The 23,791-nt window shown below is 38.8% G+C and overlaps 2 protein-coding genes across 2 annotated transcripts in view; one reads left to right on the forward strand and one right to left on the reverse strand.

Moving 5' to 3' along the window:
* Positions 1-4,109: 4,109 nt before the first annotated feature.
* On the reverse strand, positions 4,110-6,745 carry LOC147433632 (uncharacterized). Its single transcript, XM_086489522.1, has 12 exons — positions 6,731-6,745; positions 6,519-6,650; positions 6,388-6,425; positions 6,205-6,255; positions 5,853-6,113; positions 5,508-5,779; positions 5,352-5,423; positions 5,208-5,272; positions 4,859-4,916; positions 4,656-4,777; positions 4,391-4,565; positions 4,110-4,297 (listed from the first exon to the last, which is right to left on the reverse strand). The coding sequence occupies exons 1-12, from the start codon at positions 6,743-6,745 to the stop codon at positions 4,110-4,112; spliced, it is 1,449 nt and encodes a 482-aa protein (XP_086345648.1).
* Positions 6,746-23,605: 16,860 nt separating this feature from the next.
* The window catches only part of LOC147433633 (transcription factor bHLH87-like), a 300-nt gene continuing 114 nt past the window's right edge, over positions 23,606-23,791 (forward strand). Inside the window, exon 1 of the mRNA XM_086489523.1 lies at positions 23,606-23,791. This exon is cut by the window's right edge and continues 114 nt beyond it. Coding sequence (XP_086345649.1) covers positions 23,606-23,791 — 186 coding nt within the window.

A 23,791-nucleotide genomic window follows, 5' to 3' on the forward strand; every position in this document is an offset into this window, starting at 1 on the left:
AAGAAATAAAGAATATTTCTGCTTAGTTAACCTTAAACCATGAGCGCCATAGGTTTATTTTTGTTCTTTGCATGCATGGCCATCCTACACCTACCCTTTTAAGGTTCCTCCACCGGTCGTAGATCCAGACCTACAGCGGGCTATCTCTTTATGAAAGAAGTACCTTCGTTTGACGAGGGATTTGTTTGGACTCTACACTCCGTAGCAACTTGCGATCTATGGTATTTCTCTTCAGACTACACCATGGGGGAGTTAGGGAGGGACTCCTTACCTACAGAGCCTCACACCGAGGGCACCTCACTCTACAGCCCCTTCCTATCCTCCTACGCCCATTCCATCGCAGGGTCCTACTCCCCTTGTATCGCAGGGTCCCACTCCCATGGCATCACATGATCCTATGCCACTCCATTCCACTCCTGCTTGGCTAGAATATCGTCAACGGACTTCCTCAGGCAGCGCATGTCGACGCTCGTCTCAGGGCGGCGGGGCCATGAGAGACGAAGCGAGCTCTTCTTGGACGAAGTCCCCACTTCCAGAGCGTGCTTTCCTTGACACAGAGAAGGAGGATACTGATGTACCCGTGCCAATCACGCATGGGCGCTACTATAGAGATAAATATCGCGAGGAGGTGGACTTCGGCATAGCACAGGGCAGGGCATTTCGATGCCATCTACAAATTCTTATACATTCAACGTATAATAAGAACTGTTTTATAAATTTTAGAGACCAAATGTCCGATCATGCACGGTACATTGAGGACGCTCTGTTAGCTAGATTCCAAACGCCCCCGATCAACGTTTTTCACAACAATGGTTGGAGGGCTACATAAAGAAATTTTCGAAAAACAAGCAGTCCGGTGTGCGACGCACAGCAGCCAACCAGGTTAGAGATCCAGACAGGAGTTACCGCGGTGGCAACATGGCAGACACGGAGTGGGAGTGGGCAATTCAAGAAAAGAGCGATCAAGCTGCGACGGGCTCATCATACAAACAACAACGAGAGGCTCGCGCAAGACAAACTCTCACACACTATTGCTCAGTAGGCAAATTGGAAGGATAAATATGTAAGATTAATTGAATTATAACGTCGATCGGTGATTATAAAGATTGTAGTAGTTGATGATTTGGTTTTGTTATTTCTAGCTTAGGAAAATATCACTCTCTCACAACTAAATAGAGAGATGATCAAGTATCGAGAGCGACATACAGAATTTGACACTTGGTGATCACTGTTCAAAAACAACCACATCTCTTGCAAGAAATTTGATGCGGCGGTTTCACTACAAGCGGTAAGTTTAAACAAGTAATTTTGTATCAATTTTTTTGAGTTGCTGAAATTGTGTAATTTGGTTTGGGTTTATGTAGAGTCAAAGTGATCAAACATACGTGCCTTTGGATGACGAGATGAGATAGAGGAGAATTAGATAGAAAACTATTTTGTCCAAACTTTCGTAAAGTCCCAATGTGGCACAATGTATATACAACTATTTATTTTTTATTGTATTTTTTTAAATAGTTGATCTTCTGCATTTTAAATTGTCAAGGTAAAGTAAATTCAATTTCAATTCTTTGGTATTTTTTATACTCTTCCAAAAAACAATTGATGTTTCATTGTTTTATGCACGACAAAAATAAAGGTGCTCATTTGGGCCACCAAAAATTGGGTGGCCCAAATGAGCACCTTTATTTTTGGATTGGCGTGTAGCGGCATAAAGCACAGAAATAATTGTGGCAACTGGCCTCAGTAATAGCAGTGGGTATATTGCCGCGACTTTTACCGCGTTTATTGCTAAGAAACCACTACCGTGTCCATAGCCGCGGTTATTGTGGCGGCTATGGACGCGGTTATAGACAACTCCTTCTATAGTGATAGAGCTTACCCACAATGCATATGCATTGTGGAGAAACTCTATGGCTTTTCGTTTTGCCAAACGGATCTCCATTGTGTTGTCCATAGCCGCGGTTATTGTGGCGGCTATGGACGCGGTTATAGACAACTCCTTCTATAGTGATAGAGCTTACCCACAATGCATATGCATTGTGGAGAAACTCTATGGCTTTTCATTTTGCCAAACGGATCTCCATTGTGTTGTTTTTAGGGCCGTGAGGCAATTTTAAAGCTTGAAAATTTCTCACGAACATATAGACAACACAATGGCTAGCCTTTTGGCAATACGGAAAACCATAGAGCTTGCACACAAAGCATATGCATTGTGGGAAAACTCTATGGCTTTTCATATTGTCAAACAGCTTGCCATTGTGTTGTTTTTAGGATTGCTTAGCTATTTTAGGGCTTGAAAATTGCTTGCGGACATAAAAACAACACAATGGCAAGCTGTTGGCAATACGGCAAGCCATAGAGCTTTCCCTCAATGCATATGCCTTGAGGACAAGCTTTATGGCTTGCCGTATTTCCAAACGGATCGCCAATGTGTTGTTTTTAGGGACACGAGGCAATTTTAGCGCTTGAAAATCGCTCGCAAACATATAGACAACACAATGGAGAGCCATTTGGCAATATGGCAAGCCATAAAGCTTGCCCACAATGTATATGCATTGTAAGCAAGATCTATGGCTTGCCATATTGCTAAAAGGCTTGCCATTGTGTTGTTTTTAGGGCCGCTTAGCTATTTTAGGATTTGAAAACCGCTTGCAGACAAATAAAAAACACAGAGTCTTACCATACCCCGAGCGACATTTTCCGAGCGAACACAGATCTGAGCAAAAAAATTAAGGAAGTGAATCATAATACATGAAAATGAGCTCAACAAGTTATAGTATTACAAACACTATCCCATTTGTTAATAACTAAACCCTGCATCACAATTACTTGCCAATAATTCTCTAAATTCTTTAAGGAGTTGCTTTCGTCTCATCAATTACTTAATGTTTATCCATAACACAAATTACGTTAACAAATCATTTATAGAAGATAATTCCATAAAAAATGGACAAAGTTTTCTTTGTAAAATGAAAAAAAATTCAAACTAACCATGGTCCATTGGACACCTCACATGAAGATTTCAAAATATTCACTTTCAAAATCATACAAGGAATGACATGTCCATTTGTCAATACTTAAACTCTAGGTCATAAGCACTCGATAATAATTCTAGACTCTATGAAGAGTCGCATCCGTCATTAATGAAAACATTTCGTTTATGACGCGTTTCACAGATATGAAAGTCGTATCACAATTGCTTCGCCATTCTTTGAGCCGCTGCCTCTACATAGATCGGCAATACACTTCCACAAACAAGCAAAAGTGAATGTAGTCAATATGCATGCACTCAAAATTCAATCTATGGATCTCATTAATAACATTAAACGTAATTCTTTCGCAAGATACATAAATGCCAAAAAGGGAAACATAACATAAAGACCAAAAACATAGAGCAAACAAAATAGGGAAGTGAATCATAATACAAGAAAATGAACTCAACAAGCTACATTATTACAAACACTATCTCATTTGTTAATAACTAAACCGTACATCACAAACACTTGCCAATAATTCTCTAGATTCTTAAAGGAGTCTCATTCGTCTCATCAATTCACAATGTTATGTATTATCCATAATACAAATTATGTTGTTAAATCATTAATACAAGAGCTTTTCATATAAAAAATTTGGACAAAGCTTCCTTTGTAAAATGAAGAAAATTTCAAACTAACCATGGTACAATGGACACCTCACATGAGGATTTCAAAATATTCACTTTCAAAATCATAGAAGGAATGATATGTCCATTTGTCAATACTTAAACTCTACATCATAAGCACTTGCTAATAATTCTTAGACTCTATGAAGAGTCGCATTCGTCATCAATAAAAACATTGCGTTTATGATGCGTTTCACAGATACGAAAGTCGTATCTCAATTCCTTCGCCATTGTTTGAGCCGCTGCCTCTGCATAAATCAGCAATGCACTTCCACAAACAAACAAAAGTATATGTAGTTATTATGCATGGAATCAAAATTTAATATATGGATCTAATAACATTAGACGTAATTCTTACACAAGATACATAAATGCCAAAAAGTGAAACACAACATAAAGATCAAAAACACAAAAGTAATGTCAATGTCATAGTAGGAGTGAAGTCTCACTAGTCATAAGGGTCGACACGCGATGGCAAGTCACCCTCATCCTCAACATCTAGAGAGGTAGATGCCTCCACTTGGCTTCGTTTTTTAGGGCAAAGCAAGGGAACCACATAGTCTCTAATAAGAGACTCATTGGTGTCAAGCGCAACACATGCTCGTTCAGATGATAAGCATGCAGCCAAAACGGGATCTATACCACACCCAAGCTCCAAACAAATACCTCCACGTCGACAAAGCAGCTCAACAAAAGCTACAACAAAAGCCTGGATCCACTACATCTCACCCCGCCAAGGCATCCCTGATCCTGATCTAGCCAAGGAAGGCTCTGAAAAATGGTGTGTCATGAACGAATCTGAAGGCTGGATACCCAAGCGAGAGAACATAGTGGTGCTTTCAGCCACAAAGCATGTTGGCTGCATCCCAATCCTGTGTACCATAAGTAGCATGGAGCACTGGCACTGCAAATAAAATTACAAAACCACAACATTGAAGAAACATTGAAGAAAGAGCCTCAACAAAACTATACAATACTGAAGTGAAAACAATACCTGAATTCGACCAGATAAACTCTCAACATATCCATATGAACTATGATGGAGCACTATAACGCGACGATGTACCACCATCTCTGAAGCACGACAGAACCTCTCCACCCATCCAATAACCTCTCCTATTCATAGGTTCTTGTAAGAAAAAACTACCGATATTATGAAATAATATTAATGCAAGTAATCAAACACAACACAAATACCTGCAGTAGAAGCCATAATGAGCATCCATCCAAAATGTGCAAGTGTAGAAAAAGTCAAATGGATAGCATATCGTACATGCTCCTCATTGCAAATATCCCAACAAGATGGATAAGAAGAACCAATATGCAATCCACCAAAAGGAAGATCCAAGAAGACAAAATCTGCGGCCCACGAAATAGACTTTCCCCCACGAGTGTATGGCACACCACTTGAGCGAACTCGAGACATATGTTGATGCACAAGATTCCACGATGCATTGCAAGTACCCTCTCTATAGTTTGCACCGATAGAAATGTAATCGCCAACAATAGCAATACATCGTGTATCAACAAGAAGCATTGGGTAATGCAAAGGAGACTCCAAAACATAGACAAATTGTATGCTCCTCCTAACAACAATCAAGCCCGAGGAGTCTGCGACAACATATTTATGATATGTGAACTTTTTCACAAATTATTAATAAAAGTCGACAATAAAAATTCCGACACTTACCATGCTCTAGAACATCCTCCACAATAGTGGTATCAACCACAATCTCCATCCTCTCACTAGACAAGTGGACACCTTAAAAGACATATACAATAGTTTTTGAACCTACAAGAATCAACAACATGAAAACATAAAAGTTAAAGAATGACATAAGCATACCTGGTTTTCTCTCCTCTGAAGTAGCAGGTGGTGGTTGTCTCACCTCTGTTGCTGCATCCCTAAGCATGGTTTCTTGAAGCTCTTTCTCTCTCTCAAGGATGTGACCCTGCACCATATCTAACCACCATGGACATGTATCTCTCTCCCATGTTGTCAAAGTGGGCATGCTAGGGGGGTACATATATGTGTCCTTTGATGCAGTCTGTGCCCACTGTCTCACCACAAATGGGAGAGTTGGCAAGATCCCCTTTGAAACCAAAAGTGACAAAAACCTAACAAGAAACAAAAACATTGAACACATGACACGATAGTGACATACAAAGCAAGATCAAAATTGTTACAAACTTGTAAGCCAATCGTTGAGCTACCATTCGAAAAGTATCAAGTTTCTTGAGTGATTGTTTCTCTACATCTTTGCTTTTGGCCTTCAAAGAAACCTCCAAAGGATAGAGAAAAGCCCTAGCTTCAAACTTAATTTCATCAAAGTATAACCCCAATGTGCATTCATGTGGCAATGGTGCCCCTCCTGGCACATTTGAATTGTCCAAAACAAGTTGTGTTGCTCTCTCATAGAAACGAGCAAGGTAGCCCTCTCTATGAACCCAACTACAAATTTAAAAAAAGCAAAACACCACAACAAATATTATTTCTTAGACAAAGCAAGCCAAACATTAAATAACTAGTAAATCATACTCACTGTCGAAACAAATTATCTCCCTTCTTCAAACCAAAAGCAATCCTTGTGATCCTATCAGACTCGAGTAATGAAACTCATTGGATTCTATTCTGCATAGGGGTATCATGGAGTGAAATCAAGTTTAGCTTCTCTAAAGTTGCCCAACTGTCATGTCCCCATTTAAGTGACATAATCTTTGCCAACCAGTCTGTCCCAAGATTGGGATCCAAAATATTCAAGAGCTACAACACAATACAAAGAGCATGAATTTTTACTTCACATCCATAACAACAATCAACACAATGACTATTGCTTGATTATTTGGTGAAGTGTACCTTTCCAATGCGTTCTTGATATTTATGTATTATCTCACGATGAATGCTCTTCTCCTCCTTCTTCACATCCTCTACAGGCATTCCTTGCTTGAGTTGAGTCAATCTAGACTCTTTCTCTTTAGTTATTTGAATCTAAAAAAGAAACCAATTTTTCTAAGAGTTATTCAAATGACTTAAAAATAATTTGCAAGCAAAGAAAAAACAAAACTCGCATCATAAACTAGCATGCCAAGGTAGCGTCATGTGAGTGGATACCAAGGTTCTGCACCTTTAGCATACTTTCTTAGCACAGATGCAATTAGTTTCTGGTCTTTGTCGGGGAGAGTTTTTAGGTAGATTTCATATTCAGTTGCACATATTTGATTGGTGTTCACAATCTCATCCCGTATGTGAGTGGCCACGAAATCATGCATGTTCATACTACAAAAACCCATATTGATTTGTTTCCATAATAAAGTATTCAACAACAAGATATATGCTTTAGTAGATACTCACACATTCATTCGTTGCAAGCTACTTAGCAATGCAATCTCAGGAACCTTGGTGGGATCTATGATAGTACAAAGGACCCTACAATGTCTCTCCTTTGAGGTGGAAAACTTCTCTTTGATAGCTTCAGTCCATGCAAGCGTGCGATGGCTGCCCTCCCAAACATAAAACATGTGGTCTAACAAATCTGCAAACCTTGGTTGGCTTTTGAGCTCCAACTCGTACTCCTCATTGATTTCTATCCAAAGAGGATCCCACTTTTCCTTGATGTCATCTTCAAAACAAGAAACCAAAATTAGTGAATTCAAAAAGAATTTTTAAAATAGAAATTCACTTAACAAATTTAAGAAGCATCAACTTACCTGTAGCAATGGTTTTCTCTCTCTTAAATGTCCAAAGTGAAACAATGAAAGCTCCCTTTTATTGCATATATCCTTCCCTTGCAAAATCCGTTTTTAATCCACCTAAATCATCTCTTAAACCTCTGACTCTAGCATATGGAATCAGCCTACACAATGGTATAAGAGGATAGTCGAAGCAACTGAACATACGTGTGGTCTGAAGTACATCGGCACCTCTATGCATAAAAATATTTTGCTCCTCGTCAATCTCTGCAGCTGCAGTTACCTCATCTCGCATTTCCCAAGGGATAATTTGAAGTTCGTTTTCTTCAGGAGCCAATGTGTCATCAATTTTGTACATAGACCCTTGGTCAACATCCACAGAGTGAATCTCTTCCTCTTCAATGCCATGACACTCTGACATTTCTGTTACTGACACTGATGACACCTATTCACTACTTTCAAGTGGTTGTGTAGACTTTTCATTATGTAGACTTTTCTTTAATCTTCCATGAGATGGACTACAAATAAAATACACAATCAACATCTGAAAAAAATTGTACATTGCCTCTAAACATGAACTCTAACATGCATGTCTATAAGCAATGAAAACTTGCCTCTAAACATGAAAGTTAACAATGAAAACTTGAAGACAAAAAATAAATACTATCTCCAACAAAACATTGCTTGTAAAGATGCACGCTAACATGTAAAATGTATGACTAGAACCTCTTTTGTGCGTAAAAACAAATTCTAGAAATACAACAATATATTCTGCTTCTCTAATGAAATACATTGGTTTTAAACATGCACGTTGACATGCAGGTCTTTAAGTTGCCCTTCAATAAAATACACAATCAATCTTTGAAAATATTTGGACAGCACCTCCTTTGAATGTGGAACAAAATTTCAAAAAATATAATAATCCAATGGACACCTCACATGAGGGTTTCTTAATATTGAATATCAAAACCAAAAATAACCTCTTTTGAAACATTAATCACTTTTCTCTAAACATGCACGTTAACATGCAGGTTTTTAGACACTAATTGACATTTTAATTAATCTGAAATTTAGCAAGCTTGGGTGATTTGAAAGCTTTTTTTCATATGCATTCACGTTAACAGGCAGGTGTAAAAGCAATTTTCTATTGGGTAAGTTTTTTATTTAGCACATTAATATATACATCTATTTTGATATATAAACATCAAACACCGTCTTTTAAACATGCACTTTAACATGCAGGTCTTTAGACACTAAATAAAATTTAGCAAGCTATAAACATTCTCGTCAACGGGTAGTTCTAGAAGCAATTTTCTTTTGTAAAAATATATACATTAATTTTGATACAATTTGCTTTTAGGCATGCACATCGTCGACGGGCACCTCTACATGTATAATAACGACATCAAAAAAATGGTGAGAAAACGTACCTAACAGGAGGGCATCCTTTACGTCCCACCATCGCTCCTATCCGATTTTTTGGTGATGTTGGCATGGAGATGCAAGCTTTGCGTCGATACTCGGATGACAGATGCTCTAACGCTCAAACTTCGCAAGTGATTTCTCGCCTGCATGTGCAACTCAGACTCATAACCATATTTTGAAAGCCTCAAGAGACCGCACGCTCACCATGAATGCTCTTAGTTGATAGAAATGGGTGCTTATTAGATTATTTTGGAGGAAATTGAAACATGCTTAAATGCCAGCATCGTATTTGGGGTAAGAATGATATGGAATCATTAAGGCTTTTGATTCTCCAACATCCAAATGAACTCTGTATTTCCCAATACAGTAACCTAGAAACATCCTAGATTCAATGTTGTTGGTTAGAGTAGAGTTCTATAATTTACCTGCACCTAAAGCTAGTTTATAGCAGCAAGTAGACAAAATCCACAACCGGCACACAAATACCCAAAATTCAAAAGTTTCAAATTTCCAAGAGATGGCATCTGCTGGCCTATATACAAGAAAAGATAGGATGAGGTAAGTACCTCATTTGACCAAATAAAGAAGACATCAAGGAAAAAACATCCAAGACTTTTTTTTGCCATGTTGAAATGGTGTTTTGGACACCAAATAACTAAGGCATTGTTGAAGAAATCCTCAAGAGACCTCGCACACACCATGAATGATTAAGATCGAAGTATAGGCAAAGTATAGCCCGAAGGTAGGAGGAGGAGATGAGGTAGTTCATGAGCCAGTTCAACTACAGAAATTACTCGGGCATTAAACAGAATCATATAATTGTTGGGCTCATTCTTTCAAGGACACATGACAGATAAATCCTTGAAAACCATGACAGAGAAATCTTCACACATTCTAGCTGTCTTGACGAGTGCATTAAGGGTCATGGTGCTCATGGTGCTCACCATGAGGATGTCTCAGTAATGGCAAAGTACATACAAAGGCTCGCTTTCCACTTAATCAAAGAAAATTTTAATCAAAGTAAGTAACAAACTCACACACCCATGCTAGTTACCGAGATTTGCTTAGTCCTGCCGAGATTTGCAAAACACCTGCCACCGATAGATTTGCTCAGTCCCGAGATTTGCTCAGTCTTGCCGAGACCTACCGCGATTTGCCCAGTCCTGCCGAGACCAGCCAATAGATTTGCTCAGTCCCAAGATTTTCCCAAGACCTCCGATACCTGCTCACTGCACCGTGACTGCCGATACCTGCTCACTGCACCGATTTGAGCTCACTGCACTGATTTGAGAGTTGTTGAGTACTCGGCTGATTTGAGCCTGTGTGGTACTCTGCGCCCAAAGACCGCACGTTAGCGTGCACTCAGCTAAGCTTTGGTTTTTTGAGAACTGCTCCGATTTTCTTTTAGCCCAAAGACATCCTCCCAAAGACCGCACGTTAACGTGCGCTCAGCTTAGCTTTTGTTTTTTGAGAACTGCTCCGATTTTCTTTGAGACTTGCTGAGACCTGTGCCTATTTGAGCCCAAAGACCTGATCCCAAAGACCACTTTGCACCCAAAGACCTGCTCCCAAAGACTGCACGTTAACGTGCGCTTTGCTTTAGCTTTTTGTTTTTGAGAGCTTAACAGATTCGAGGTCTTTCTTTGAGAGTTGCTGTGACACCTGCTCCCAAAGACCGCACGTTAATGTGCCTGCACTTTGCAGATTTGAGAGCTGCTTCCAGAACTGCATGTTTATGTGCGCTCACAACAAGCTCTCCCAGGAAAGCCAGAGATCTTGAATGGGGTAAGGCATTTGTTAGAATAAACCAGAAGAGTGGAGTAGTGATTTTGAGTTGGTGGAGTAGTTATTTGTCTTGAACGAAGTTTGTTGCTGCATTCATGATTTTAATTTTTAATAATTTTCAATCATTAAATGTTCACGCTGCTGATTTTTAAAAAGTTTATATTAAATCTAACTGTATATATTTTAAAAAAATATATGTTGAAAAGAAAATCGTCACTAATGTGTCTTGAATTGCGGACAAGATATGGAATAATCATTTGCAACATGCGATTCTGCATTTATGGCAGCAGGATATGGAATAATCATTTGCATGAGAATCACGAAACGAGAATCATGAAATACTTTTGTTGCGAAAAAATTTAAAGTTTATATTAAATCATTTTTATTTATTTTTGTAAACATTAAAAAACATATTTAGATTTGTTAAAAAGGGAATCATCATATTTGAAAGCTGTTGTGTCATTCTAGTGGATTGCAGCTACAATGGGTCGTCAGATTACTATCTATGGTCCAATTCGTGGTCAGAAAATTTTGTTACTTCTTGAAAACAGATTCCATGAATTACCTTTGCAGTCATCAGTGAGAGAAGGTTTTGGCTTGTTTACTAGTTCGTTTACTCTGCACCCATTAACATTGAATGGGGAACATGTAAAAATGGAATCCTCGAGGTCAGGTTCTGGTGAAGAGGTCTTTTCACTAGATCATGAAGTGTGCCAATTTTTTAAGGTTCGAATAACAAACACTCATGAACATCAAGGCTCCCCGGGAAGTGAAGCTTCTCCAATAATTCTGGATATTGGTTCAAGTGATGTCACAAATAATCAGACCAGTGTCATGGATATATTTCGATCAATGCCCAATAAAAACAATCTTCATTCTGCTTGAAGAAGACTAATGAAATTGTTCAATGTAAGGAGATTCCTGCTCAATACGATGGATATGTTGCATTTGAATTGCCACCAACAAGCAACGACAATACAATGGTTGGCATGGAGTAGCATCATGATTGTCATTTGTGGACAGAATATGTCACTTGTAGTAGTGATTGCTTTCCCGGTGCCATTCTCTTCAGTAGGTGTTGAGGTCTTCTCCGTTGTGTCAATGATGCATGTCCTTTCTATTTGCGAGCAAGAGTTCATAATGAATCACAATGGCGTGATCGTCTCTCTAAAGTTATTTCCATTGGAATATTGACACCTAAGCTGGGGACAGTGGTTTGTGTCCATTGCAGTCAAATGCCTTTTTGTGTTGCAACATGTCTTGTTGTTATTTATTACTGTTTGCCAAAAGATAAGCAAAGATTTACTCGATGTGCTATTCATATGGGAGAGCATAAGCACCCTTGTGTTCATGGAAAGAATAGGTCTGTTGAGCAAATGATAGATTCGCTTCTGCAAACTAAAGCAAACCAAGATCCTTTCAGAACTGCCAAGCAATTAGAACGTGTCGCTACCCAAGACTTGATAATAGATAAGCTAGTGATGGAAACTGTTGGCAAAAATGACACTATTGAAGATGGGGAGTTTTCAGAATTTCTCGATACCATTACTCCTCTATCTAACAAGCGAAGAATAGAGAGGAGCTTAGAGATTTCCAAGAGGTCAAAGAATTTCAGTGCAAAAGGTTTGGAAGTTGTCCTAGACCTCAAGAGCAGGTGTAGGTATCATTTCATTCATAGTGTACTTTTTCCTAGACAGCTTGGAGATTCAGAGCAGCCACATGTGTTCAAAATGTCGATCATAGGTCCAGGTAGTGGAGTTGACTTGGTGAATAAGATGCGTCCAGGAGGAACTTTAGAGAAAATATGGGTTCACTTTGATCATGTGCACCGTGTTCAAGGGTGGCCAACAATGTCCGCTCATGTCTACGACCCATTTGTGTGTGAATTAATGACAATTGCCACCTGTGAATTCACTGTTGAAAATAAATTTTCTCAAATAGAGTTTTGGAAAATGTTAAATAAAGTGGTGCAAGATCAAGGGTATGAAAAGCCAAAATTCAAAGGGTTTATGGCAGATGAAGCAAATGCAAATTGGGTTGCTGTTCGGATTGTTTACTTTGGTGGGGCAAAAACAAAAATACCTTCCAAAGAACGATCATGTGGCTTTCATTGGGAGCAGTCCATGATTCGACATGCAGTGAAGTGTATCCATCCATCTTCACAAGAGGATCACAAAATCTTGTGCCGAAAATGGCGGAGTGCACCATCTGAGAATCAAGAAAACATTTGTAAAGAAGATCTACACCAATTTTGGAAGGCAGGGCATGTTGTCGATGGAGAGATGGCTTGTTTAGAGACTTGGATGGCTTGGTGGGATGTAAGAGTACAACATTGGGGAGGGAGATTTGTAACACAGGATGAGTCTGGAATTTTCGTGCCCACAACAAACTTATCCGAGGTTAAGCATGCAAGCATGCGTGCATCTATTGGTTACAAAGAGAAAATTAGCTTGTATGAGGTAGTTGGTGCAGACATGGCAATGGCAGTGCTACAAAGTGTCAAATACAATGCTTATCTAAAAGGTGTTAGGTCTGCTACTACTGGTCCTCGGATCGATGATCTCGCAAAGCGATTTTTGGGCCAATTATCAACAACCTCAGCTTCCGAATCCCTCATTGACTTGACACACTCTTCAATGTCTGAGATGGGTTTTCAAACCCGTGAAATGAATAGAGCTCCCTGGTGAGAGAAGAGTGTTAAGAAGAAGCGACCAACATTTGTTGATGCAGATGAGATGCTTGATGAAGACATTCATAGAACAGAATTTGTGACAGTTACAGAGCCGGTTGTAGGGCCAGATGTGCATCCAGAGACTAGCTGTGGAGTTGGCAAATATTGTCACAAGGTTAATGTTCCAAAGACACTTTGGGCTATAAAAAGAATTGAGCCTGGCCGAAAGATGACTTGCTTTGGGATGGTTGATAATCAGAGTGTTAGATGTGCACGATACATCAATGAAGGGAATGACGATGTCACACGTGGAACTGTTGCTCCATGCTTTTGGGGACGCAGAAAGTATCCTGCCTCTGGGTCAACTCCAGGTGGTTTAGTGGAAGGTTTTTTGTGGTTTTGCAACTCCAATAATATGCATACATGGTGGATACATGAAATGATTGTAGGAGCTCCAGGGCCAGCACAAGGTGTTTGGCATGTAGCACAGGGAACACAATTGTTGCCAGTTGAGGTGGAGCACTTGCAAGAAAATGGATTTGTCCTTCAATCGACAACAAAAGATACCAATTTAGGTAGTGGTTTGCGATCAAGAAATAGTGTTCCCAGTGCCTTCTGTCCTAGGTATAGGGATGGGAAGATTGTTAAGTGGAGATCAAAGCTGACAAAAGATTTTCATACAAGGACTACTTTGGGGAGCACACTTGAAAAAAAATTGGTGAAAGAAGTGATTATTGTGTGCAATGAAACACATGTTTTCTATGTCAGTACAGAGGGGTCCAAGGCAAAGGGGATAACATACTCAGTGACAATCTCTGATGAAACACATCAGAAATTGTGTGCAATGAAACACATGTTTTCTATGTCAGTACAGAGGGGTCCAAGGCAAAGGGGATAACATACTCAGTGACAATCTCTGATTTTCCACGATGCACATGCGAGGACTTCCAAAAGAGAGAATAAAAAAAACAGGCCTACGTGCCGTGCAAACACATGTGGGTGAAAGCATGTTAACCTGTCGCGCTTTTTGTGCTAGTTAGCAGTTTCAAGTTAGCACATCTTCGAGAAGTTGGGCGTCTAGTAAATGTTTTACAAATAATATCAAAATTTGTCGGAGGTTGTACATTTGGATTCCTTGTTTCAAGTGCTTTCTATTGATATATCATATGTCATAGATCTTGGAGGTGTAGCTCAAGTTATTGTACTAGTTAGCATATGTCAAAATTGTGCTAGTTAGCATTGTCCGGGACATGAAAAAGCATGACAAGTTAATATGGTTTCACCCATGTACTATGTATTTCTTCATATTCTTGGGTTAGACTCACATGCCCATGAGTTCATGCACCAGGATGCTTTATCCAAGGTAGAAATTTTTCAGGCTCTGGGGGGAACTAGGGCAGCTGTGCGTCCTTAGGATACTTACACAACATGATGTTCAAATTATATACTGCACACCATTGCAGTAGTTTTTTGTGGGCATTTACGTTAACTATTAATCACCATCCTAGGAGTTTTTAGGTTGCAATTTTGAAATTTTTGGGAAATGTCGAACGTAAGGCTTCGAACACATAAACTTTCCATGTATTTAATATATTGTTGTCATTTTTTGTTGGCATTTGGATTTACTACCAGCTTCTATCCTGGGAGTTGACAATTTTTGCATCTTTTGGCTTTGCCTTGTAAGGAATTGCGTGAGTTCAGTTCCTTAGTATGCTCTCGACTATATTTTGTTAAGAATTATAGGTCGTCAATAGCAATGTGTTTACATGTCTACACTGTTTTTGCATTCAATACCAACAATCGTGGTAAGGGAGTTCATGGTTTTGAATATATTGGCTCTACCTTGTACAACAACACAGTTCTAAATCATATGGATTTACCTCGTAAGAGGCACGGTAACTTATTAATTTATTTCCTTGGAAACTATTGGTCATCAACAAATATGTGTCTAAATGTTTTCAATGTCTTTGCTCGATTTAGTGCTCGCTCAAATTTGCTCGTTGCAGTATTTTTTTGTGGGCATTTACGTTAACTATCAATCACCATCTTAGGAGTTTTTAGGTTGCAATTTTGAATTTTTGGGATACGTCGAACATATAAGGCTTCCAACACATAAAGGTTTTACTATCAGCTTCCATCCTAGGAGTTGACAATTTTTGCATCTTTTGTCTTTACCTTGTAAGGAATTGCGTGTAAGGAATTGCGTGAGTTCAGTTACTTAGTATGCTCTCGACTATCTTTTCTTAAAAATTATAGGTCATCAATAGCACTGTGTTTAAATGTCTACACTGTCTTTGCATTCACTACCAACAATCGTGGTAAGAGAGTTCATGGTTTTGAATATATTGGTTTTACCTTATACGACAACATAGTTCTAAATCATATGGGTTTACCTCGTCAGTATGGGCTTAACCTAACTTAACCTAACCTAACGTAGCTTAACCTAACATAGCTTAACTTAACCTAACCTACGTATAAGATAACCTAACCTAACGTAGCTTAACTTAACCTACCTAGCGTATAAGATAACCTAACCTAATCTAACTTAACTTAACATATAACCTAAACTTAACCTAAAACATAAACCCCATCAATTGCATAATTTCAAAAACGAGATAATTCAAAACAAAAATTCTTCAAAACAAGATTTTTTCATAAACCAAAACAAAAAAAATTCATAATTCAAAATGAAATTTCACATCACAAACCATAATTTCTTTTAAAGCATTCAAAGTTTAAAGCATGAAACTTTCTTTTATAATATACAAATTAATTTAAATAAATTTAATATGCATTTAAAGTTTCGAGCACTCACATTCGTCCTTTTTTAGCAATAAAAGATGTTGTGAACGTCTTGGAACCTGCAAAAATGCACACACAAACACAAAGTTAAACCCTAAACCTAAATCTACAAGTAAACATGAAAACAATCTCACCTTAGTGTTATGGGCTAACCCACAAGCAAGATAAGCACTTCCAAGACAGCTTGATCTGTAAGAGGTAAGGAAGAAGAGAGCTTGAGAAAAGGTTCAAGAAGAAGAGAATGCGCAGAGAAAGCCTACGGTTTTGTTTTTTGCAGGTACCGTCGGTACAAAAATCAGTATAGGTGTCGAAGAACGCGTCCGAAAGCGCATGCGCATCGACGTTGGAATAGGTGTTAAAAATTGAACATCAATTTTTTTAAAAACTTTATATCCCTCCATACATACCTATACATATACCGACACCCGCCAATGACGATGGTAATGTGGCGCCAAAATTTAAAGATAGAGTCATCAGCATGCTGCATGACGAGTTTCCCATGTCAAGTCGGGATGAGCTCTTCAACAAAGACCTGATGAAGGTTCAAATGTGCGAATACTGCAAGCATAAGAGTTTTGAAGTACAAAAAGCAATAAAGCATGAGTGGAACATACCAGATTGGCTGGCCAAAGAAGATCGGAAGAATGCGAAGCGAGTAGCGTGCGAGAATCCTGACAACTGGAAGCAGCAAAAGAAGACAACCCAAGCATGAGTAGAGGCACGGAGCTCGCGTCACTTGGGGAGCGGCAGGTGGACATCATTTGAGGCAGATTTTGTAAGTGTTTTTGCATTGCTCCTTAGATTTGGTAGTTACGTTTATTTGTATTTTTAAATTATAACATAATGGATACTTTCTATGTTTTGAACATTGGTCGATGACTGGACGTGACCCCACACCATACGAGCGCAAGTACGCAGGTAGAAAGGGCTTAAACGCCTTGATAACATTCTTAGTTCTCGCGGCAACATGGTTAGTATTTCACTTTACTCTTTATATTTGTTGTATTTTAATGATAAACTAAGAAAATAGATTGTTTTGTAATTATATGTTTATACTTACAGAAAGTCTTATTGTTTTTTTATGTAGAATCCGACAGATACGCTGCTTGGACGCGATGAGATGTCTGATACGACGACGTCAGTATAGCCATAGCCAGATAGCATTACTTTTTTTTTGTCATACCATGTATAATGAGATGACGTGTATACGTCTTTTTGTAACTATTGGAAAACCATGTATTTTCTCAATAATGACAAGTATGTTGTAACTATTACATTTGCAAACCTTGACAATCAAGTGATTTTGCCTATGATGTGTATAATTGTCATTGATTTACTTTCGTCCAATTACTTTTGGTAGTTTTGTATCTTTATTCTGCAAACAATACTATGCATGATGGAGTTAATGGTTATATTGTCTTCTGGGTGACTACTTTGGGTCTATAGCTTGCACTTTCTTCAAAGGTGAATATGTGCTTATCTTGGATTCATTTAGGTATACTTTATTCTGGAAACATTCAATATGGTTGATGAATGAATGCCCTACCACCCAAAACATTTTACTCTCGGACGTCGCTATAAGAGTCTCTATATAAGGTTCTACAACGTCGCTATAAGCATCACTACAGAAGGATTGTAATCGTCGCTATATAGCAACGCATATAGCGACAGTTGTAGTGATGATTATAGCGACGTTCCCGTAGCGACGGTCTTAGCGACCAAATGTATTTCTGTCGCTAAAAGCGTCACAAGTGCACATAACCTCTTGTAGTGACACACACATATGTATATGTATGATGTGTGTGTGTGTGTGTGTATGTAATACATATACATACATATTTGTAAGTGAAATTACACTAAAGCTAAGTTTTTTTCGAGCACTAGAGAAGAGTTCACAGAGTTAAGCTTTGCTTCTAATTAACCGCAACAACGTGGGGTCACACACTAGTACCTTTTAATTTCAAACTAACTTTCAAACTTAGGAATACCTTTTAATTTTTCGAAACCTACCTTTTAATTTCAAACTTAGGAATACGTTTTAATTTCAAACTAAAAGGTTTACCTAATGTCTTGAAAACAAAAATATCACTATATAAGTAGTGCAATGACACCAAAAAAAAAAAAAATGCTAAAGAGGAAAATTAAAAAAAGAAAACACAAATTTATACGATATGCACTCCTCTAACTCTTTTATATAGACATGAAATGACTTTTCACTTTTCACTTTCATCTCTCTTTTCATTTCAGAAACTACCCTTCACTTATGCACTTAATATGTTTTGAATGAGCTTTTATTTTGTGAGATTGGGGAGACCTAATTGCTAAAGCTAAAGTGGGATCCGCCAGTACGCTAGAGGACTCCAACGATGGTCTGAGGGTGTGAGAGTTTCAGCGATGGTCTGAGGGCATTGTAGTCGATGGGAGCCTAAAGGTTTTGTTGTCGGTGTTGGCCTTGTAGTAAGGGGTTGAGTCGGTGGGACAGTGTCGATATTGTGCTTAGAGCTTTACCTGGCGCCACCACCTATCGAGAGTCATCAGATCTGCCTCAAGCAGTTGACTGCAGTGTTCTCGAGCTTTAGTGAAGTGTGTATACATGAGCTTCCTGCACGGATCGTGATCCATCACATGGATCAAGATCGTTCCTTGTGCTCTTGATTAGCTTGGGGTCGGACAGTCTTGAGATGACGTTGCATGAGGCCTTGGGTCTGGTGTTGCTCTTTCGATCGCAATCCATCCCCATATTTCATTGATCGCAATACCTTTAATTGTTTTGGGCTAGGGTCGAGTCATGCTTGAGCATCAAGCTACAAATAAGTGGTATTTGATTATACTAGTATGTGACCCGCGCGTTGCTGCGGCCAAGAAAAGCATGGCAATTGGATCTCTCTCTCTCTCTCTCTCTCATACATACACACACACACACACACACACAATGGAAACGTAGTCCTTGGAATCACTATAGAGAGATAACAATGCATATGTATGCCTTCTCTCTATCTTTCTATCTCTCTAGAAAAGCATGGTAATTGGATCTCTCTCTCTCTTTCTCTCTCTCTCTCTCTCTCACACACACACACACACACACACACACACACACACACAAAATGGAATAGTAGTCCTAGGAATCAAAAGTAGGTCTTTGATATCTCTTTTATCACCTTCTTTCCTCCATTTATCAATTCTTTTAAGTTGAAGGCTTGCTCAATAGCGCTCTCTCTCTCTCTCTCTCTCTCTCTCTCTCTCTCTCTCTCTTCACATGGAGTGCTTTCAGCCGATCGGTTTCGATCAACTCATCCTTCACACGACTTCTAACAAATTTGAGTTGTCTATATCTCCCCACTCATCAATCAATGACAATGTACCACATTTCTACCAACTTACTACTATTGCACCATGCTATCAAAACCATGGCTTGCCAATATACGGGCTTCTCATGACTCACTTGGTTGGAGGTAGACAGGTTTTGATGCTTCGTACTCATTTTGGTGGGCTACCAAGCTGCCAAGGAAAGGCTCTCTCTCTCTCTCTCTCTCTCTCTCTCTCTCTCTCTCTCTCAGAGTAACAGTGACACGCACGCACACATAGAGCGTGTACACACACATGAAACTATCAGGTGCACAATTTTGGCTATTACAATCTGTATGTTGTTGAAAAAGATTGGATTTGCATATTCTACATTCTCTCTCTCTCTCTCTCTCTCTCTCTCTCTCACACACACACACACACACACACACACACACACACACACACATACACACACACACACACACACACACACATACACAGATTGAAAACAACTTGTCAGACTCACAAATTTGACTATTGCAAGTCGTTGGGAAAGGATGGAATTGCAATCTGAACTACTTTATGCAATTTTTTTAATGCTGGGACTAAACATCTTAATATCGGCATTGATCCAACGGGCCATGCAAATCAACCAAAAATGCGACATGTGGAGGCCCTCTCCTTCCTCTAATGTTTTGAGGTCCATTATGGAGAGTATACATAATGGACTATTGAGTAATAGTAGAAAACTATTCTCTATCCAAGTGCTCAAGAAAAACCTAGGTTTAGTTCAATCCCACCTACAAATTTCTCAACTATATCTTATGCACCTTGGAGGCCCCTGCCATGTGACATAAGGAAAGGGCTTGGTGTTGGGGGGGGGGGGGGGTGTGGAGGCCAAGGCAAATAAAGAGAGAGAATGGATTGGGTGCCAAGGAAAGGAGCATCTCTCTCTCTCTCTCTCTCTCTCTCTCTCTCTCTCTCTCGGATGGGCCACACACTTGTAAAATGTAATTTGAAGATTAGGACACCCACAACATTGCAAAAAAAACCTGGGTTTAGTGTAATTCCACCTACAAATTTCAAGATTTACCTCTAATTTTTTTAAAATTTTGTTTTCAGCAACACTCACTCAACGATACTGAATTAGAAACATAAAAAATATAACATCACCATGCTCGAATTGAGCCATGGATGCAAAAAGAATGACACTTAACATCACAACCTTAACTTTTAAATTGAAAGACCACCTCCAAAGTTTAAAGAAACTAAAAATGCAGAAAACCTAAATCAAAGTTTAGATAATCTACAAAGTGCAAAGAAGTTTAGTGCAAAGACCTTCAGATTTATAGTAAATTTGCCTCTATTTTTTTTTGGGAAAAAATCATAGTATAGACAAATGCTCAGAAAAACCTAGATCTAGTGTAATCTCACCTACAGATTTAGAAAATTATCTCTATACGTACAAAGTATTAAAAAATTGAGTGTAAAAGCCTTCAAATATAATAAAGTTACCCCTAAAATTTCTCATACCTAAATCTTTCATGTTTTTGGGAAAAAACATTGCGCCTCAACTCGATTTAGTGTAACCCCTCTTACAAATGTTTATGATTTGCCTCAAAAATTCTAATTTGCCTTTAAGCGGTTGAAAAAATCTAGGCTATGTGTAGTCCCACCTACAAAGTTTGAGATTTACTTTTCAATTCTAAGTCAACCCGAAGGAAACCACAAAGCTCACAAAAATGTAGCGTAAAAAATTTCAAAATTATCGAAGAGTTGTTGGAGTTGCCTCCCATTGTCTGTCTTTGCCATTTGTTGAGGTCCGCTCCTGTCTTGGTTATGCACGCTTTCTGCTTTGGATTCATTGGATCAAATTATTTTTATTACGTGGATTCTCAATTTTGTAGATGTCAATTGTCAATTCTTGATTGCAAATTTCATCGATTGTTGATGTAAGACCAATGTTTATTCTCCCTTCCTTCTGACTCTAGTTCCGGTGTGAGAGCCCTCTCTCTCTCTCTCTCACACACACACACACACACACACACACACACACACACAAAGCATGATTCGCATGGACCATTCTCTATTTCTCAGCACACTCATCCACACATAAAAGTATAGAATGGTTCTCTCTCTCTCTCTCTCTCTCTCTCTCTCTCTCTCTCTCTCTCTCTCTCTCTCGCTCACACACACACACACATACGCATGCACACGCACATGTACACATACAATGTGTCCAAAACATCCACAGCAAATTATTAGACTCCCATGGATGAATTGTCGAGCTCATTGCACTTCATTAATGCAACGCAAATGTGGAAGACCTCCGCAATGCTCCAATACCACAACAAATGGCACACCAACTCTATCTCTCATACACACATCTGCAACGGGTCTCTCTCTCTCTCTCTCTCTCTCTCTCTCTCTCTCTCTCACACACACACACACACACACACACACACACTAACACAGATATGCCGAGATCGAAGATCATTTACTACATGGAAGGTTCATTGTGAAAGCGTGTTGAGAGAGGTTCATTGTGCAAGCGTGTTAAGAGAGGTTAATTGGGCGACACATAAAGGGGAGTTCTTCATGGCTTTCAAAATGAAAAGTAGAGATACTCTTCAAATGGCTTTCAGAAAAGAAGTAGTCAGTGGTCACCCTTGACATTTGAGGACAGAAGTGAAACTCCATGGCCTTTCCAAGAACTGTAAATAATATAAATGTAGATACACTACTACTTTTTTGACTTTGAATTACCAAGACTAAGTTTTAATCTTTTGACTTTCGATTGTCAGCAATCAATCAATCAATCAGAAAGTCTTTTCATTTTTTACAATCTAAGTACTTAACTCTTCACTTTTGCATTTCAAAAGAAATGTTTTCAAAGGTTTTCTTTGAAATGAACCAGAGTGTGTAACACATGGAGTCTCTCTCCTTTCTTCAAAATTTTAAGCTGGATTATAAAGAGTATAGAAGTCTTTTCATTTTTTACAATCTAAGTACTTAACTCTTCACTTTTGCATTTCAAACGAAATGTTTCCAAAGGTTTTCTTTGAAATGAACCAGTGTGTGACACATGGAGGCTCTCTCCTTCCTTCAAAATTTTAAGCTGCATTATAAAGAGTATAGATGTGGGATGAGAATGGCTTATGTCTTGAGCATTCAACATTGTCATGGATGCTTCGAGATAACAAAATATTTGTAACTCTTGCAAAAGTGGAGTGACATGTTTCAGACTACAATTTAAGAAGATTCTACTAATGTCCTTCACAGTATAACTCGTGAATGTACTTGATCTAATGATCCTTTTCCTGCCACAAATCCCTATATCCTTGCATGTTGCATGTGTCACCATCATATCTTTGTCTAACCCTTGCCTCCCAGTGTTCTGGAAAAATCATTTTTCTAAACATACAAAATTACTTTCTATGAATTTGCCAAGAGGAAATTTTAGAAAATTAGGCTACTTTTTCAAGTTTTTACACTATTTTTCTCTATTTTGGGGCAGAATTTCTCCTTTTCCCCTTGCTTTCAACCGGCATTTTGGAAATTGAAAACGGCACGATATTGAGTTGAGACACATATTTCCAAACACTCTTGCCTTCTCATATGATTTGACTACTTTGATACCATGGCCAACATTGTGAAAACTAACAATCAAGATCAGTTTGTTCCTTCTCTCTCTAATGCCATTAAATATTCGACCGACCTCTCTTATAATATTGAATCATGCATATCTTTTGAGAACTCTAACAGGCAAACAAAGACTTAATGACCTCGTTTCATTCCTAAACCTATAAATTTTTCTCCAAAATCCTATTTATTAATCCCTTCAAAATAGAACTTCCATGAAACTTTGCAATTTTTAAAAATCTTCCTTTTGAAGTCACATGCTAGAGTTACACATTATCAGTTCATGGACCCCCTGAGAAAAGCGTGTGGAAGCAACTTTGGGTACAATTACTTCCAATATGTATGAGGATTCTAGCTATGAGGAGGGCAAGTTTTCTAGAATATTTTGAGAGAACCTATCAAGTAATCTCTCTCTCTCTCTCTCTCTCTCTTTGATAGATTGATGCTGTGTTTGACGATGGAGGGGGTGGAGATTGAGATTGTGTGAGGCGAGTGGAGAGGAGTGCAGCGCTACAAGGACAGGGTGAGTGATGGGAGTTGCAAAAGATTCCTAGGAATCTTTGCAAGTATCAAATTTATTTACTTTTGAAACTAGTAGTGCTAGTAGGTAACGTATATGTACAAACAAGGGTTATGTAGCCCAAATGAACAAACAAACTACCTCATACAATGTAGAATGGCTTCTTGGCCATAAACAAGCAGGAGAAAGGAACAGCTCCATCTCGACTGAACGACATGGTGTGGCGGCACGCCAGCGGCGGGGTAGGATCCGAGAGAAGCTGCAGGAGCTGCGTGAGCTCGTGCTGGGCGGGGGTAGCATGGACACGGTC

Source organism: Adiantum capillus-veneris, chromosome 19, assembly GCF_014529385.1.
Source record: "Adiantum capillus-veneris isolate H3 chromosome 19, ASM1452938v2, whole genome shotgun sequence".
In the NCBI taxonomy this organism is placed as follows: Eukaryota; Viridiplantae; Streptophyta; class Polypodiopsida; order Polypodiales; family Pteridaceae; genus Adiantum; species Adiantum capillus-veneris.

Excerpts from the sequence above, each read along its gene's own strand:
- LOC147433632 (XM_086489522.1), bottom strand. Across the intron at positions 6,114-6,204 it reads GGAGATAATTTGTTTCGACA|TTGGGTTCATAGAGAGGGCT; the intron begins GTGAGTATGATT and ends TTAAATTTGTAG. Across the intron at positions 4,566-4,655 it reads GTTTATCTGGTCGAATTCAG|TGCCAGTGCTCCATGCTACT; the intron begins GTATTGTTTTCA and ends TTTTATTTGCAG.